The sequence below is a fragment of the Salvelinus sp. IW2-2015 genome, unplaced genomic scaffold (genome assembly GCF_002910315.2).
Source record: "Salvelinus sp. IW2-2015 unplaced genomic scaffold, ASM291031v2 Un_scaffold16326, whole genome shotgun sequence".
Taxonomy (NCBI): domain Eukaryota; kingdom Metazoa; phylum Chordata; class Actinopteri; order Salmoniformes; family Salmonidae; genus Salvelinus; species Salvelinus sp. IW2-2015.
In genome coordinates, this window is record NW_019957535.1 from 824923 (window position 1) to 845342 (window position 20420).

The 20420-nt window shown below is 41.4% G+C and overlaps 1 protein-coding gene across 1 annotated transcript in view; it reads right to left on the minus strand.

The window, feature by feature from the left end:
- Nucleotides 1–20139, minus strand: part of LOC112080435 (brain-enriched guanylate kinase-associated protein-like) — a 35595-nt gene extending 15456 nt beyond the window's left edge. Inside the window, exons 1-3 of the mRNA XM_070442581.1 lie at nucleotides 19986–20139; nucleotides 11489–11696; nucleotides 5874–5940 (exon numbers count right to left, since the gene is read on the minus strand). Of these exons, the coding sequence (XP_070298682.1) occupies nucleotides 5874–5940; nucleotides 11489–11696; nucleotides 19986–20139 (429 nt within the window). The remainder of the gene's footprint in view (nucleotides 1–5873; nucleotides 5941–11488; nucleotides 11697–19985) is intronic.
- Between the last annotated feature and the right edge of the window lie 281 nt (nucleotides 20140–20420).

The window sequence follows — 20420 nt, forward strand, 5'->3', positions numbered from 1 at the left end:
AAATCCCTGCTGCAGTGTGTGCAAACCTAGTCAAGAACTACAGGAAACGTATGATCTCTGTAATTGCAAACAAAGGTTTCTGTACCAAATATTAAGTTCTGCTTTTCTGATGTATCAAATACTTATGTCATGCAATAAAATGCAAATTAATTACTTAAAAATCATACAATGTGATTTTCTGGATTTTTGTTTTAGATTCCGTCTCTCATAGTTGAAGTGTACCTATGATAAAAATTACAGACCTCTACATGCTTTGTAAGTAGGAAAACCTGCAAAATCGGCAGTGTATCAAATACTTATTCTCCCCACTGTATGTGTTTTGAATGAATCATCACCTTAGAAAGCGCTGTCCATTTTGTTGTAAGGCTTTGAAAACATCTACAACGACCATGTTCTCCATTTCAATTCTTCAAATTGATCGATCACAGTGAGGTGAGTTTTAAAAGCACGCACTGTTTTGAGAAGTGTTTGATGTGATTTTCGATTGCGTTTGCATTGATGCCAGAGTGGTTAGAGGGACAATAGAGCCCTGAGTACCATCCATTAGCGACCTGATGGTCATTAGCGAGTTGGGTAACGCATGTCCAGAGTGCATAAGAGGAGATTACCATCAATGGTCAAGTAGAATTTTACTGCAGTCATGACTCATGACTGCCGTTGTGGTGGTAATATGGTCACCGCAACAGACCTAGTCATGGCCATCCAGTGACTGACTTGAGTACTTTTTTTGTTCCCCATAGAGTCGACAGTGTAGCCTACTGTACTTTCATCCACATCCAGCCAAAGTTAGATCATTTGATGTACCAATGCCTCACACAATGGGGCAGCAAGGCAATTTACAGAGGTTAGAGTACTCTTTTTTTTATCATAGATTGCAGAATATTACTGGGCTTTTGTGAATATTGAAAAATCATATTTGTACATGCAGATGCAATCCTTGTTCCTCACTTTAGCGCCTCAATTTGGAGCTAAATTGTGTTTTGCAGTGTTATTAAAAAAAATTATATCCCCCTGCCTGTCTGTCTCCACTGAACTGCTGTCTTCACAGGACAACAAACTGAGCTTATCCCCCCCCGAGACGCAATTACTGTATACTAGAGTTGGGGAAGGGGAGAGAAAAATACAAGATTTACAGGCTTCTGAGAAAAAATACAATTTGTAACCTGAAAAAAAAAAGGATATCAGCCTCTCAAGAAATAAATAACTACCTGCTCAAAAGTTTTAAATGATCAATCGGTGTAAAATTCTCTGAAATGCCTACAAGTCTCTAAAGGATAGGGCTGGCCATATGTGACTTGATAGCCAATTCATCTAAAGTTTGATGTGCTTCAACTAAATCTTTTAGGTTTTCTTTAGCTCCTTTTCCCTTCTGGCCCCAGTTCAATTCTTAGGGTGAGAGACGTTATCTTTTGAAGGAGCTTTAGTTCATGTCTTTATCTAGGTCAAGTTTGATAGCTGTTTGAGATTTTTTTCCATCAATCCATGACAAGCCTGGCTAATGGATAAGGGGTAATGCATGTTGGGTACGTCAAATGCTGAGAAAACTAGCAAGACCATAATAAACGTTTCTCTATACACCGGATGTGTACCAAACTCACTAACTGTTGCACCCTTGACAACCACTGTGATTATTATTATTTCACCCTGCTGGTCATCTATGAACATTTGAACATCTTGGCCATGTTCTGTTATAATCTCCACCCGGCACAGCCAGAAGAGGACTGGCCACCCCTCATAGCCTGGTTCCTCACTAGGTTTCTTCCTAGGTTCTGGCCTTTCTAGTGAGTTTTTCCTAGCCACCGTGCTTCTACACCTGCATTGCTTGCTGTTTGGGGTTTTAGGCCGGGTTTCTGTACAGCACTTTGAGATATCAGCTGATGTAAGAAGGGCTTTATAAATAAATTTGATTTGAAGAAGCTTGGTAAACAAAAAAAAGCTGAACGGTGGCAACAATAACCCAATTTGGTGAGCTGTATGTTCTGTGATGCCTATCGCCTGGGTGTAATTTGCACTTTTCATTGAAGAGCATTGACTAATGAGTGCACTGCGAATAGCACATTGAGAAATGTACGAATCAGAAAACAGGCTCTTCTGGCACGCTGGTGAGCACGGCAGAAAGGCAGCACACCCTGATGAGAACTCTAATTAGACGCTCACTGCAGTGCCAGTAGGGCCGGGAGCTGCCTGCTTAGCCGGGATCTTGAAAGGCACACACACCCCTGCTTGTGTGCAAGCACACACACACACAAACATCTCCTTGATCACAAGGGCAATATTACCCTCCAGGTGCCATACTGTATGTGAATCATTCATTATCTATTTCGCCCCCAGATCGTGCGTGGTGGCTTTGGACAACAACAACACTAACAAAAACAACAACCACTCCAGGGGCCTCAGCCCCACTAATTACCTTGTTCACTGGTGTCATGAGGAGGCAAGCTAACCCTTCCTCATAGAACCAAGGCTTCATTAAGCTTTCCACTCTATTCTGATGGGCTAATTAAAGTAGTCATTAGAGTACACATTTGTTCTGAGGGCCTTGTATTCTACTAACCCATATACAGTTCAAAATGGTCTTTAACGAAATACTATTTTGTTCTACGTAGAGCTAGAAAAGTGTTAGACATAGTTAAGTTCAAAATGGTCTTTAACGAAATACTATTTTGTTCTACGTAGAGCTAGAAAAGTGTTAGACATAGTTAATGATATTTAATATGGTTCAGTGTGCTGCTGGCTGGGCAGTACTAGTTCAGCACCCTGGAGAGCGCCCTTTCCTTTGGCCTTCGCCCAAATGGCTTTTCAGCACTGACCAGGCAGACAGCTCCACAGCTCTGTCAACACTGGAGTCGCCACAGCCAGGGTCCAGGTACGACTCAATTTAAAAAAAAAAAAAATAGGTTTTTTTCACTGACCATGTGACCTGACCAGGTTACACTCTGGGCCCTAGTTGGGTAACATGGTCTGAAACAACTCTTGTCCCTATGCAAAATAATAGAAAACCTTTTGGAAATCCTCCCACTTGGTTGTTTTCATCGTTTGGTTTGTAGTTTTTTTCTAATGACCTTCCCCGTAGTTTCTCCTCCAGAACTTTTTAATTGCATGATTTGATTGAACCTCTTTGTCACCGAGTGTCTAAGACCATTTCATGCTCGAGAAATATTTTGCCCTTAAAATGCCATTTCGAGACATCAAAAGGAATGGCAATCACAATGAGGCATGCTTCTGAAGCAATCCTGTACTACTTCCTGTCATGAATGGTGATTAGTTACACCAAGGTCCAAGGAAGCTAATTCCTTTGAAAAGCCAACCACTTCAACAACAACAAAAAATCACATGACTGGAATACAGTTGAAGTGTGTGACAGAATATGATTCGGGATACATTTTTTGGGGGCTGTTGTCTTTTGTGACAATGCAATTCTGATTACTCAGACGTGTTAAAGAGCGATGGGTGAAGAAGCAGCGAATAATACACAAATACTGTAGAACTGGTGTAAATAATATACAGTACTTTGCCTGGATCAATGTTCAAAATTTGTCATATAACGACATGTAATAGATAGGCTATTGATTTTCTTATACCTCAGCACCAATGGATATAATAGGCCTACAAAACATGTAGCCCACAAATAGGCATATCTAGGGACAATGTTGTATGAACAGTGTTATCACCACAATCTCTTGCTTGAGGCAATCATCTAAGAAGAGGTGGTTGGGAAAATAAATTAATTTCACACAGTCATATTCTATTAAAATGGCCACGGAGAATCAGCCATTGACTCAAACTTCTGTTTTGATGAGATTAAAAATCAATTTTTAATCATGATACAGTCATACAGTACGTCTTAAATATGGACCTGAGGCCTGACCATGGACTCATCTTGAACAGTAATGACAGTGTCTTTGGGGTCTGAAGGAGGAACGAATGGTAAGGGAGGCTCTTGTCGGGGGAGATTGGGAGAGATATGCCCAGACAAAGAGGTTGTAGTAGTTTTCTAACAAGGTTCTGCGGCAGGTTCCATCACTTTGGACATGGATTGCGCTCCGTCTCTGATCATGTAATTGCTTTTAGAGAGGTGCGACGGGGCCTCTCACCAAGGGAGACCGCATGTTCGGATCAATTATACTGGAGTTCTCATCTAAGATCTCAAACCACAGACCACATAGCCGATCACCAAGAGAGACAGCTCCACCTCAATTCAGGAGGCGTATGGAATAATCAATATACCCATTCTCATTCCCATTTAATATTTTCATGATAGCTGTTCTTGTTATTATTTTTACTGCTTGGCCTATGTTATATTGGCTGTATTTTACAAAACAAAGCTGGTAAGCCTCTTAGCAGTCTGTCGCACACTTCTTCAAACAAACACACACACTCACTCACTCCTAGAGCCAATCTGTCCAAGCTCCAATTACAGGGGCCAAGGTGCCTCAGAGCCATGTGTGTGTGCGTGAGATTGTGTCAGATGCTCGATTAGGTTCTGGTGGGAGATGTATAAGGAAAATATACTAACGAGACTAACAAAGTTTCAACCCCCCGCCCCCCTAAACGGAAGATCTCAGACAAAGCCCCACCACTTCCAATAACGTTCTGCTTGAAATCATTGCTTGAAATCCCCGCCCCCCCACGTTAAGGACCATCTTCACCCAATCCTGATAAGTCAAAATAACCAGTGACGGGAAACCAAAGCACCAGAACTACGGTTGCTCGTTAGTCGTTGCATTCAGCAGTCTTTCGACAGATGTGACGCTACCATTTTATGTTATGTCGTCTCTCCATGAGAGACAAGGGTGTGTGTGTGATGCGAGCGTGCATGCATACGTACTTGTGTGACGCTCTATGTGTTGCTTAGTGAAACAGAGCTGGGGGGTTTCCCTTTCATGCACTGACGCCAGACCCTGACCAACAGGTCAGCCTTATCAGCAACATTAATATTCTAAAGCCTTTTTATCTAAAGGATATGAAATATTGAAATAACTCCATTGTAAATGCAACATAAGGTGCACGGCGGAAGGTGTAACTATATCAAGACATCGACTTGTGTGTTTTTCAAACGGAATCGAAAGCTAATTGGAATGGTTGCAGGGGAAGTAAACATGATTTCTCAATTCACTGGAGTGTGGCGCATGGAGCTGCATGCCAGGCTGCCTTAAAGAGAGCTGCATGCGAGGCTGCCTTAAATAGAGCTTATTCCTTAGATGCTGYATTCACCAGGGGCCCCTTAGGGTACCACCGGAGTGGCCGGTGGGGAGYGTAGAGCAAACCTCCATCCATCTCCTACATTATTTATGAGAACAAAGTGAGAGCTGAGGTACTTACAGGGAGCATTAGGAGACAGCAAATCTATCCCTGTAATGTCAATACCAACATCTTGGTAATGCCCCTGCGCCACAACTGTGAAGAGGTGGAGACTCTTAGGAGTGAAGAAGTGCTTAAGGGACAGAGTAATGTCCCTTAAGCACTTTATGGGCACACTAGGTGATGTACTGTAACACAGAGTAATGAAGGTCGGAATGCCATTTAAGGTTGAAATGTTGCCAATTCAAATGGTCTTCTCGCAGGTCTCGGAAGATTCCAGGAGACCTGAGGTGAGATGCTGTTTCTGAGTTTCTTCGTTGACACCAGTATAGACTATCAGAGGCAGACACAATGCTGTTGGAGTCTTGCAACAAACTGCCAGGAACAATAGAGTTGTTTTTAGGTCATTTCACTGCACTTCAGCTCAGTGGAGTCAAATGTGAAGGATGATGTTACTTCAGTTCTGCTTAATTGAGCTTAACTGGCGGAACCAATCGAAGTGTCAAAAGTGAGAACATTGTGTGGTATTGGAGTGGGTGTCAGCAGAGTGTATGGCTGATCAGGTGTCTTACTGTCCTGTGCACCTTGTCCTCCAGGTCTTGATTGATCCTCTGTTGAGCTGCATAACTGCTCTGGATCCTGCAGGACAGGAAAGAGTACACATTGATGAAACATAGTCTTGAGTATGAACATGCTTTCAAAACCAATAATTCATTGACTTTAATTCAAGATGATGAATATGAAAATCCAAAACAGTTATTTGAATTTCAAGATCATTCAATGGATATATCTGATTTACTGTACAGTAATACTTTTTAGATGTGAATCCTCACACTTGAAGCATGGAAAAACACATTTCGTGATGAAAGCAGAGAAAAGAGTGATGGAAAATGCAGAATCAAACCCATAGGACTTATGAATGAGCTGAGGATTTTGGCAACATTTCAGCGCTGGTCGAGGTGTGTTTCCACTGGTCCAGGTGTGTTTTCGAGTGTGTTGTTTGCACAAAACACTGTCTGGTCGGCTTCCAAAACATTAGTGGGCTTAATGAAATAAGCTGTTCTTTCACCTTCCATTAGTTAAATCATTATCAGCATTAGGCTACTATCTCTTTCAGCACACAGTACTTGCTGCATGTTATTATCACTGGCCCCGGTCTCATGGGGGTTTGGATACAAGCATTTGGAGATTCATTGTAAAAAATGTTTGTTATATAAGAAGACGGTGCTTTAGAAGTGGATTTGGAGGTTATATTTCAGTTMTATATTTTTTAAATATATTTTTCTTTGTTTCCTGTCAAGTTAAATTGTAGGCCAAAAAACATTTGGTATTGCAGGGAGAGACCGGGGACAATTGTAACACGGGTTACAGAATAAACAACTCCAATTAGAAGCCACTTAGAAAGGTGTTATTCAATGAGCCGATGCTTGGTTAGTGTCTTTACAAACATGCCTATGAAGATTTTGAAATTCATGAATCAAGTGATTATTGATCTGTGGAAATTTCTCCATATATCTAACATACAGTATATACTTGTTATCAGTAAGATAAGGTATTTTGATGAATATAGTTCATGACAATAATATACACTGCTCAAAAAATAAAGGGAACACTAAAATAACACATCCTAGATCTGAATGAATGAAATATTCTTATTAAATAGTTTTTTCTTTACATAGTTGAATGTGCTGACTACAAAATCACACAAAAATGATCAATGGAAATCAAATTTATCAACCCATGGAGGTCTGGATTTGGAGTCACACTCAAAATTAAAGTGGAAAACCACACTACAGGCTGATCCAACTTTGATGTAATGTCCTTAAAACAAGTTCCAAAATGAGGCTCAGTAGTGTGTGTGGCCTCCACGTGCCTGTATGACCCTCCCTACAACGCCTGGGCATGCTCCTGATGAGGTGGCGGATGGTCTCCTGAGGGATCTCCTCCCAGACCTGGACTAAAGCATCCGCCAACTCCTGGACAGTCTGTGGTGCAACGTGGCGGTTGGTGGATAGAGTGAGACATGTTGTCCCAGATGTTCTCAATTGGATTCTGGTCTGGGGAACGGGCGGGCCAGTCCATAGCATCAATGCCTTCCTCTTGCAGGAACTGCTGCACAACTCCAGCCACATGAGGTCTAGCATTGTCTTGCATTAGAAAGAACCAGGGCCAACCGCACCAGCATATGGTCTCACAAGGGGTCTGAGGATCTCATCTCGTTACCTAATGGCAGTCAGGCTACTCTGGCGAGCACATGGAGGGCTGTGCGGCCCCCCAAAGAAATGCCACCCCACACCATGACTGACCCACCGCCAAACCGGTCATGCTGGAGGATGTTGCAGCAGCAGAATGTTCTCCACGGCATCTCCAGACTCTGTCACGTCTGTCACATGTGCGTGTGAACCTGCTTTCATCTGTGAAGAGCACAGGGCCCAGTGGTGAATTTGCCAACTGTCCTGCAAGCCACGTCCTGCACGGTGTTGGGCTGTAAGCACAACCCCCCTGTGGACGTCGGGCCCTCATACCACCCTCATGGAGTCTGTTTCTGACGTTTGAGCAGACACATGCACATTTGTGGCCTGCTGGAGGTCATTTTGCAGGGCTCTGGCAGTGCTCCTCATTGCACAAAGGCGGAGGTAGCGGTCCTGCTGCTGGGTTGTTGCCCTCTACGGCCTCCTCCACGTCTCCTGATGTACTGGCTGTCTCCTGGTAGCGCCTCCATGCTCTGGACACTACGCTGACAGACACAGCAAACCTTCTTGCCACAGCTCGCATTGATGTGCCATCCTGGATGAGCTGCACAACCTGAGCCACTTGTGTGGGTTGTAGACTCCGTCTCATGCTACCACTAGAGTGAAAGCACCGCCAGCATTCAAAAGTGACCAAAACATCAGCCAGGAGCATAGGAACTGAGAAGTGGTCTGTGGTCACCACCTGCAGAACCACTCCTTTATTGGGGGTGTCTTGCTAATTGCCTATAATTTCCATCTGTTGTCTATTCCATTTGCACAACAGCATGTGAAATTTATTGTCAATCAGTGTTGCTTCCTAAGTGGACAGTTTGATTTCACAGAAGTGTGATTGACTTGGAGTTACATTGTGTTGTTTAAGTGTTCACTTTATTTTTTTGAGCAGTGTATGTTGGCAGTGCAACTAAGATTACACCTTAGAAAAAATTATGTTGAACGCTAATACAAAATATAATATTTAAATATAGCATGCCTAAAATATCAAATAAAAATATTTGTGTCAATTTAGTGTATTTTCATACAAATATCAGTGTCAAATCTTAACATTGTTGAATTACTACTCATTTGTACTATTAAAGACATTGTCCCATATACTGTTTCAACTAACCCTGCTATTGGGGTTAATTGTAACATCGGGATTTTTTCAGACTTGAGGCAGAATTGTGAAAAAGCCACATTTAGCACGGTTCTCTGAATGTTACTATTAGTTAGCAGACAAATGTACATTTTGAAATCTCTACATCACAGAGTTAAAGTACATGTGATTTTTAAAACAACTCCAAAATGTGTTAACTTCTTGCGACTACAGGGGGTGCTGTTTCCGAATTAGCATTTTGTCGTCTCCAAATTAAACTGCCTAGTACTCAATTCTTGCTCGTACAATATGCATATTATTAATTCTATTGGATAGGAAAAACTTTCTAGTTTCATACAACGTTGAAATTATGTCTGTGGGTGACCCAGAACTCTTTCCTACAGCGAAATCCATGACAGACAGTGAAAGGTCTGAGAGCGAAGCTCTGGTTTCAGATCAGTTTTTAAGGTCTCTGTCTATCCTATGGAACGACACGAACTGCACCCGCCTTCCCTGGATGTCAAGTACCAATGAGAAGTGGAATGGGCCTTCTAGGTAGCTCTCAGAGGTTATAAAAGACCAAGGAGTGAGAGTAGCCCCCCTTTCGACGCTCGCCCTTACGCAGGAAGGGACCTCCGGACGCCATTTTCACAGGCTCGGTTATCAACTTGAAATTTATCCGTCTGTAATTTAATTCGATATAGGACTTAGAAACATCATAAGGTAGTTAATTTAACCGTTTTATAGCAATTTATATCCGTTTAGTGCGATTTTGAGGAATTTCTTTGTTGTGCACTCTGAAACTTTGGACACGTTTTGGAGTCCCGTTCGATCGTTAGTGGATATTTCGGAGGACAGAGGACATCTATCGACCAAAGACGTTTATAACATAGAAAGGATACATTGCCCAAGAATATGATGGAAGAACAGCTCAAAGTAAGCAATATTTAATATGATAAATCGTGTTTCTGTCGAAATATTTTAAACGCATATTTCGCCATTTTGTTTGGTATAGCTTCACTTGGCCAACCCTGTATTGAAAAGTAAGGATAATTTTAAAAATGTAAATCCGCGGTTGCATTAAGAACTAATTTGTCTTTCGATTGCTGTCAACCCTGTATTTTTTAGTCAAGTATATGATTAGCTTTCAATTAAACTAGATCACTCTGATAGATGACGTCAGACATATTGAGGCTTGATTTCCTAGTATTTTTATTGTGTAACCACGGTTTTGTATGGCTAAATATGCACCTTTTCGAACAAACTGTATATGTATATTGTAAAATGATGTTACAGGAGTGTCATCGGAAGAATTCTGAGAAGGTTAGTGAAAAAATTAATATATTTTGGCGGTGATTACGTTATAGCGCTCTTTGGCTGGAATCGATGCTCTGGTAACGTTTGTTCATGTGGTATGCTAACTTATCGATTTATTGTGTTTTCGCTGAAAAACGCTTAGAAAATCTGAAATATGGTCTGAAATCACAAGAACTGGGTCTTTCCATTGCTATGCTTTGTCTATTTTTATGAAATGTTTTATGATGAGTAAATTGGTCATACACGTTGCTCTATCTAGTAATTCTAGTCGATTTGTGATGGTGGTGCAATTGTAAACTGTGATTTCTACCTGAAATATGCACTTTTTTCTAACAAAAACTATCCTATACCATGAATATGTTATCAGACTGTCATCTGAAGAGGTTTTTTCTTGGTTAGTGGATATCAATATCTTAGTTGAGCCGAATTGGTGATAGCACCTGAAGGAGTAAGAAACTGATGGAGTTAGAATAGTGGTGTATTTTGCTAACGTGTTTAGCTAATAGATTTACATATTTTGTCTTCCCTGTAAAACATTTTAAAAATCTGAAATGGTGGCTTTATTCACAAGATCTGTATCTTTCATCTGGTGTCTTGGACTTGTGATTTAATGATATTTAGATGCTACTATCTACTTCTGAAGCTATGCTAGCTATGCAATCAGTGTGTGGGGGGTGGGGGTGCTCCCGGATCCGGGATTGATACTCGTGAAAGGTTCAAATTCTCCCGTCTCACCTTATTAATTGGCAATATCAATTATTTTAAGTCAGAAAATGTGACCTCTAAATTTAAATAAATACGTTTTTCTTTGTCTCTGGTGAAAGGAAAAGCCACAGGCTACATATGTACTTCTGTTGTAAATTACTTACATTTGAATTATTACTGGCTTTCGATCATCTTGCCCTGCAGTAACACAGATGATTCAGCTAATTATGGTCCGGACTGAAGACATTGATTAGTTGAATCAAGGTGTGTTCCTGCCTGCCAGACAACTCACCCTGAATTTAATTCCGCTGCTCTATCGATCGCTACATACATTAAGTCTGAAACTGCCATCCTAGAAGTCATTTGTGTGACTTCAAAATGAGGAGCATTGTACAAAACAAATTAATCAGCGATTGGATCGTCTCTAACAAATCTAACCAATCAAAGTTCATAACTTCCTTATGTAGTAACCAATCGGTTTCTGGGACCAATCAGAATGTCAGAATGTGTTCGCATTCTAAAAATTGTTGGGGAGGGAGACAAATCCAGACTAATCTTGGAAAAAGAAAAATCAGTTGGCCAGAGCAATGTGGAAGGGTAGCCAGGCAATGTTACTGCAGGGATAGGATCATAGACAATAGTTGTAGAACCTTGCATTGGATTATTCCCAATGCAGACTCAGTTGAATTAGTCGATTTGTAAATCCATTGACTCATTAGGTTGAAGTGAAAGATGGCATAGTCGCGCTTTGTTAGACACAGGAGCTCTGGTAAGAGAATAAAGATGGCGTAACGGGACTGACATGGCGTAACGGAACTGACATGTAACAGGGCTGACATACCTGCGTAGTTTGTCAGTGAATTTCTCCAACTCTTCCTGGGCTCGACGGAGTTCCGTCTCCAGGTACTGACGGGTGGAGTCGAACTCAGACTCCACCATCTCTAGTTTGTGGGTGGTGTAGGACAGACGCTTGTGAAAATCATCCTTGTGRTCATGTAGAGAACTAGACGGGAAGTAGAGTGATGGGCAGACAGACAGGGTCAAAACAGCTCATGGTATCATGAGGTCTTAATTTAGGCTGTGTGCAAACTGCTGAATATTCTTTGAGGTAATTGAAGTGTATGACTAGACATAACGTACATTAGATATGAATGAACTAAACAACATTTCAGTCATTTAGAAAAATAATATATGATTTATTTTCTACGCATATACAATATGTCATCTACATATCAACACTCTTCTGAATTGTGTTCAAGATACAAAATGACTCAATTCTCAAAAGGTACTAATTGTTCACAGTACTGTTGCATAACCGGAACGCAGTCAGACTTAGATAAGAGCAAAAGAGAGAGGTATGAAATGGAGATTAAATCTAATTCAGCATGGTGTGAAAAGTCCCAGCCAAGGAAGGCCCRCGGGTATGTATTGATAGATGGAGGCTCGAGCGGTAATGATTTTCCATTGATAGCTATAGGGAGCCAGGGCAGCTCACAATGTAACGGTGAGTCCCATTACACACGTCTCCAGCGTGACATCACTGGCAAACCAGATAGAGATTCTGATTCTATCAAGATACAATGCCATAAGGGGTTTGTGGGAAGAGGGATGTGACTGGGGTTGCTCAGTTGGTGAATAAGTTTGGTCTTATAAAGTACTGTATTATACAGGAGAATACTGACAAAATGTATCTGGAGAGTTTTTCTAACGTGCAAACGTGTTTCTTCGGTAAATGATAGAGAGAATGTGTGCGTGAGTGCTTGTGTGTGTGTGTGTGAGAGAGAAAGACATACACAGACAAAGAAAAAGAGAGAGGCTGGAAATAAAGTAGGTCGGAAAGGGAGCAAAGAACAGGGAGCAGTTTGCTCTGGGGATTTAGAGGAGACTGATACGGCGCCTTGCAAAAGTATTCAGACCCCTTGGATTTTATTGTGTTACAAAGTAAATATAGTTGTTTGCTTAATTATTCAGTCCCTTTGTTTAGGCAAGCCACAAGTAAAATGTGGCTTAACAAATCACATAATAAGTTACATGGACTCACTTTGTGTGTTTTTTTTTTTTACGACTAAACCTCTGTCTCCCATACATACAATATCTGTAAGGTCCCTCAGTCAAGTAAAGAAGGGCAGTGATTCGTAGATGGGTAACAATAACAAATCAGACATTGGATATTTCTTTAAGCATGGTCAAGTTAATAATTATGCTGTGGATGATGTATTAAACCACCCAGACACATCAAAGATACAGTRCTCCTTCTGAATTGAGCTGCAGGACAGGAATGAAACTGCTCAGGAATGTTACCATGAGGCCATTGGTGTTTTTAAAACAGCTACAGAATGTGCTGTGATGGGAGAAARCTGATGGATTGATCAACAACATTGTAGTGACTCCACAATAATGACCTAAATGACAGTGAAAAGAAGAATACGAATATACAGAATAAAACTATTCCAAAACACRAAGAAGAAAGTAATACAGTTTTTGGTCTACTTGCAAAGCCTTACGTTTGGGAAAAAACACGACACATCACTGAGTAACTGCCTCCTTATTTTCAWGCATGGTGGTGGCTGCATCATGGTATGGGCATGCTTAACATCGGCAAACATTGCAGAGTTTATCAGGATAAAAAGTAACGGGATGGAGCTAAGCACAGGCAAAATAGAGAAAGATCTGCTTTACACCAGACTGGGAGAGGAATTCACCTTTCAGAAGGACACATCTACACTGGAGACTTACCAAGAAGACAGTGAATGTTCGTGAGTGGCCAAGTTACAGTTTTGATTTAAATCTGCTTGAAAATCTATGGTAAGACCTGAAAATTGCTGTCTAGCCATATTCCCCAACATCTTGACAGAGCATGAATAATTTTKAAAATAATAAATGGCCAAAAATTGCACAATACAGGTGTGCAAAGCTCATATAGACTTAACCAAGAAGACTCACAGCAGTAATCAATGCCAAAGGTGTTTCTAACGTGTATTGACGCAGGGAGCTGAATACTTATGCAACAACTTTATTTTAGTTATTACATTTGTATTAATCTTATATAAAAAATAAAWWAWAAAAACGTGCTGTTTGACATATTTTGTGTAGATTGTATTTTTTTTTGGTCAATCAATTTTGATCCCACTTTGTAACACAATAAAATGTGAAGAAATCCAAGGGGTCTGAATACTTTTGCAAGGCACTATAGATTCTGACTCCGAGACAGTACCCCTGTAGAGGTTCAATATCAAGCTGCCAGTGGCACACTGATCTCATGTCATGACAGTCTGAGGACGGACCATTTGACTTTCTCACAGCCTGGTTGGCTAGTGCAGAAACAGTTTGACAAGGTTATTTACATTTGATTTATTTTACCTTTATTTAACTAGGCAAGTCAGTTAAGAACAAATTCTTATTTTCAATGACGGCCCAGGAACAGTGGGTTAACTGCCTTGTTCAGGGGCAGAACGACAGATTTTTTTTACTTTGTCAGCTCGGGGATTYAATCTTGCAACCTTTCGGTTACTAGTCCAACGCTCTAACCACTAGGCCACTTACTCACGGTACCAATTTCTCAGTCATTCTCAGTCATCAGTATTCTATTTAAACTTTTAGACATATAATATAACCTTAWCTAACCTTTTAGACACATAACCTTCAAAACCTGATGTATGATACAATACCAGTCCAGGGTTCTTCAGATTTTTTTTCTATATTGTAGAATAATAGTGAAGACGTCAAAACTATGAAATAACACATATGGAATCATGTAGTAACCAAGAAAAGTGTTAAACAAATCAAAATATATTTTATATTGAAATTCTTCCAAGTAGCCACCCTTTGCCTTGATGACAGGTTTGCACACTCTTGGCATTCTCTCAATCAGATTCACCTGGAATGCTTTTCCAACAGTCTTCAAGGAGTTCCCACATATGTTGAGCACTTGTTGGCTGCTTTTCCGTCACTCCGCGGTTCAACTCATCCCAAACATCGAAAATTGGGTTTAGGTCGGGTGATTGTGGAGTCCAGGTCATCTGATGTAGCACTCTATCGCTCTCCTTCTTGGTCAAATAGCCCTTACACAGCCTGGAGGTGTGTTGGGTCATTGTCCTGTTGAAAACAAATGGGATGGCGTATCGCTGCATAATGCTGTGGTAGCCATGCTGGTCAAGTGTGCCTTGAATTCTAAGTAAATCACTGACAGAGTCACCAGCAAAGCACCATCACACCTCCTCCTCCATGCTTCACGGTGGGAACCACACATGCGGATATCATCCGTTCACCTACTCTGCGTCTCACAAAGACACGGCGGTTGGAACCTAAAATCTCAAAGGACAGTTTTCCACCGGTCTAATGTCCATAGCTCGTGTTTCTTGGCCCAAGCAAGTCTCTTTCGTCTTATTGGTGTCCTTTAGTAGTGGTTTCTTTGCAACAATTCGAGGCCTGATTCACGCAGTGTCCTCTGAACAGATGATGTTGAGGTGTGTCTCTGTTACTTGAACTCTGTGAAGCAGTTATTTGGGCTGCAATCCGAGGTGCAGTTAACTCTAATGAACTTATCCTCTGAAGCAGAGGTAACTCTGGGTCTTCCTTTCCTGTGGCGGTCCTCAAGAGAGCCAGTTTCATCATAGTGCTTGATGGTTTTTGCGACTGCACGTTCAAAGTTCTAGAAATGTTCTGTATTGACTGACCATGTCTTAAAGTAATGTTGGACTGTCGTTTCTCTTTGCTAATTTGAGCTGTTCTTGCCATAATATGGACTTGGTCTTTTACCAAATAGGGCTATCTTCTGTATACCACCCCTACCTTGTCACAACACAACTGATTGGCTCAAACACATTAAGGAAATAAATTCCACAAATGAACTTTTAACCGTGCACACCTGTTCATTTAAATGCATTCCAGGTGACTACCTCATGAAGCTGGTTGAGAGAATGCCAAGTGTGCAAAGCTGTCATCAAGGCAAAAGGTGGCTATTTGAAGTATATTTAGATTTGTTTAACACTTTTTTGGTTACTACATGATTCCATATGTGTTATTTCATAGTTTGTCTTCACTATTAGTCTACAATGTAGAAAATAGTAAAAATTCTGAAAAACCCTGGACTGGTACTGTATAATACATCCAGGTTTTGAAGGTTATATGTCTAAAAGTTTAAATAGAATATTGATGACTGAGAATGACTGAGAAAATGGTACCGTGAGATGGTCGTATAGTTGAAACGACATTTTGATTATTTTGGTAGTATTGAGACAAAATCTTTTGGAATGGGTTCTCCAATGAATAAGATTGATTCACATGATATCAATGGCATTTGTAAGTTAAACCACCACTCTTACCTTCTTTTCTGATGCTTGCAACCATTTCTCTGGGCTTTGAGAGCTGTTTTCCCAATATATATCTTTTTCATATTTTTCGCTGTGCATTCACCTTCATTTGTTTTCTAGTTGCTGATGACGCTGATGCAGAGTGTGACCTCTAACACCAACCACTCAAGCTGTAAGTCTTGCCTGTGGAGTCAGGCAGCAAGCAGTTGTCTATCTAGGTTGACTGTTGACCCTGCTAACAGAGCACAGAAAAAAACAGCTTTGCAGATTCAAGTGTACATGTAATACATTACTACTATGGTATGTGCTGTGAATTCATGCAATCATTTGAACAAAACCACATTCCTCATGGATGATATCAATGAACACCATCAGATGGCCTATGCTACAGTACAGTCATACACTAACATTTTCTCCAGTGGCCCCAATAGGTCACTTAATGAGCTCCCCTTTCATATCTCTCCATTTGTCCCATTTAAAGTCACTGTCCAGTGTTTACACAGTTCTGTGAAATATGACTTATAATTAATTACAATATGAGTGAAATACTTCCTCTTCCAAAAATGTTTAATTTCACTACATTACCAAAAGTATGTGGACACCTGCTTGTCAAACATCTCATTCCAAAATCATGGCCATTTGTATTTATTATGGATCCCCATTAGCTACTTTTCCTGGGGTCCAGCAAAATTAAGGCAGTTTATACAATTTTAAAACATTACAATACATTCACAGATTTGACAACACACTGTGTGCCCTCAGGCCCCTACTCCACCACCACTACCACATATCTATCTTTTGGGGTGGCAGGTAGCCTAGTGGTTAGAGCGTTGGATTAGTAACCGAAAGGTTGCAAGATCGAATCCCCGAGCTGACAAGGTAAAAATCTGTCGTTCTGCCCCTGAACCCACGGTTCATAGGCCGTCATTGAAAATRAGAATTTGTTCTTAACTGACTTGCCTAGTTAAATAAAGGTAAAAAAAAAAAAAAAAATCGACAGTACTAAATCCATGTGTATGTATAGTGTGTCTGTGCCAATGTTTGTGTTGCTTCAAAGTCCTCGCTGTTCCATAAGGTGTTTTATTTAATCTGTTTTTTAAATCGAATTAAATTTTACTGCTTGCTCAAGGTACTTGATGTGGAGTAGAGTTCCATGTACTCATGGCCCTATGTAGTACTGTGTGCCTACCATAGTCTGTTCTGGACTTGGGGACTGTGAAGAGACCTCTTGTGGCATGTCTTGTGGGGTATGCATGGGTGTCTGAGCTGTGTGCCAGTAGTTAAGACCGACAGCTCGGTGCATTCAACATGTCAATACCTCTCATAAATAAAAGTAGTGATGAAGTCAATCTCTCCTCCACTTTCAGCCAGGAGAGATTGACATGCATATTATTAATATTAGCTCTCTGTGTACATCCAAGGGCCAGCCGTGCTGCCCTGTTCTGAGCCAATTGCAATTTTCCTAAGTCCTTTTTTGTGGCACCTGACCACACTGAACAGTAGTCAAGGACAAAACTAGGGCCTGTAGGACCTGACTTGTTGATAGTGTTGTTCAGAAGGCAGAGCATCGCTTTATTATAGACAGACTTCTACCCATTAAAACAACTTTGGGAGACTGGTTATTGTTCGGAATTTCGGATGACTCACGTGCCCAAAGTAAAATGCCTGCTACTCAGGCCCATAAGCTAGAATATGCATATAATTGGTAGCATTGGATAGAAAACACTCTGAAGTTTCTACAACTGTTACAATAATGTCTGTGAGTATAACAGAACTGATATTGCAGGCAAAAATCAGAGGAAAATCCATCCTGAATATAAAAAAAATTCAGTTCCATTTCAGTGCTAGCCTATGGAAAATACAAATAGATAGGACCCAGATTGCAGTTACTATGGCTTCCACTAGACTACAGTCTACAGTCTAAAGACTACAGTCTTTAGAAAGGGTTACAGGCTTGTTTTTTGAGAAATGAGCAAGTAGTTGGAAAAACTACAAGGTGTCTCTCATTAGAAAAGTAGTCTTGTTGGCGAGTGAATGAGGTGCGCACTCTTTGTTATTTATCTTCCCTATTGAACATACTATTTAGATAGAGTACCTGAGGATTAATTAGAAACATCGTTTGACTTGTTTGGATGAACTTTACCGGTTGAACGAGTGGATTACTGAGATCATTGGCGCCAACTAAACTGACTTTTTTGGATATAAAGGACTTTATCGAACAAAACAACCATTCATTGTGTAGCTGGGACCCTTGGGATTGCTAACAGAGGAAGATCTTTAAAGGTAAGTGATTTACTTAATTGCTATTTGTGATTTTGTGACGCCTGTGCTGGTTGAAAAAKTATTTTGATGTGGGGAGCTGTCCTCAGATAAATCGCATGGTATGATTTCGCCGTAAAGCCTTTTTGAAATCTGACAACGCGGTTGGATTAACAAGAAGTTAAGATTTTAAATGATGTATGACACTTGTATTTTCATGAATGTTTAATGTTACGATTTTTGTATTTTGAATTTCGCGTTCTGCAATTTCACCGGATGTTGTCGTAGGTGTCCCGCTAGCGGTTCATGCGCCCAAACAGGGAGAAAGTCCCCCTTTGCTGCTATAACAGCCTCCACTCTTCGGGGAAGGCTTTCCACTAGATGTTGGAACATTGCTGCAGGGACTTGCTTCCATTCAGCCACAAGAGTATTAGTGAGGTTGGGCACTGATGTTGGGCGATTAGGCCTGGCTCTCAGTTGGCATTCCAATTMATTCCAAAGGTGTTCGATGGGGTTGAGGTCAGAGGTCTGTGCAGCCCAGTCAACTTCTTCCACACCGATCTCAAATCAAATTTTATTTATCACATGCACCGAATACAACAGTGAAATAAATGTTTACTTACAACCCCTTAACCAACAATAAAGTTAAGAAAAATAAGTGATAATAAAAAATAACAGCTAGTTAAAGAGCAGCAGTAAAATAACAGTAGCGAGGCTATATATAGGGGGTACCGGTACAGAGTCAATGTGCGGGGGTACAGGTTAGTCGAGGTAATGTGGGACAATGCAAATAGTCTGGGTAGCCATTTGATTAGCTGTTCAGGAGTCTTATGGCTTGGGGGTAAAAGCTGTTAAGAAGCCTTTTGGACCTAGACTTGGCGCTCCGGTACCGCTTGCCGTGCGGTAGCAGAGAGAACAGTCTATGACTAGGCTGGCTGGAGTCTTTGACAATGTATAGGGCCTTCCTCTGACACCGCCTGGTATAGAGGTCCTGGATGTCAGGAAGCTTGGACCCAGTGATGTACTGGGCCGTACGCACTACCCTCTGTAGTGCCTTGCGGTTGGAGGCCAAGCAGTTGCAATACCAGGCGGTGATGCAACCAGTCAGTATGCTCTCGATGATGGGGCTGTATAACTTTTTGAGGATCTGAGGACCCATGCCAAATCTTTTCAGTCTCCTGAGTGGGAATAGGCTTTGTCATGCCCTCTTCAAGAGCAAATGTGTTGCTACCTACCCTTACCACCTGGGGAGGCCCGTCAGGAAGTCCAGGATCCAGCTGCAGAGGGAGGTGTTTAGTCCCAGGGTCCTTAACTTTGTGATGAGCTTTGGTGTTGAAGGCTGAGCTGTAGTCAATGAATAGCTTTCTCACATCGGTGTTCCTTTTGTCCAGGTGGGAAAGGGCAGTGTGGAGTGCAATAGAGATTGCATCATCTGTGGATCTGTCGGGGCGGTATGCAAATTGGAGTGGGTCTAGAGTTTCTGGGATAATGGTGTTGATGTGAGCCATGACCAGCCTTTCAAAGYACTTCATGTCTACTGATGTGAGTGCTACGGGTCGATAGTTATTTAGACAGGTTACCTTAGTGTTCTTGGGCACAAGGTGGTCTGCTTGAAACATGTTGGTAGTACAGACTCAGACAGGGAGAGGTTGAAAATGTCAGTGAAGACACTTGCCTGTTGGTCAGCGCATGCTCGGAGTACATGTCCTGGTAATCCGTCTGGCCCAGCAGCCTTGTGAATGTTGACCTGTTTAAAGGTSAACTTACTCACATCAGCTACGGAGAGCGTGATCACACAGTCGTGCGGAACCTCGAAGCGAGCATAGAAGTAATTTAGCTCATCTGGTAGGCTCGTGTCCCTGGGCAGCTTGCAGCTGGGCTTCCCTTTGTAGTCTGTAATAGTTTGCAAGCCCTGCCACATCCGACGAGCATGTAGTACGGTTCAATCTTAGTCATGTATTGGCGCTTGCCTGTTTGATGGTTTGTCTGAGAGCAAAGCGTCCGGGTTAGAGTCCCGCTTCTTGAAACCGGCAGCTCTACCCTTTAGCTCAGTGCGGATGTTCCCTGTAATTCATGGCTTCTGGTTGGGGTATGTACGTACGTTCACTGTGGGGACGACGTCATTGATGCACTTATTGATGAAGCCAGTCACTGATGTGATTTACTCCTCAATGGCACCGGAAGAATCCCRAAACATATTCC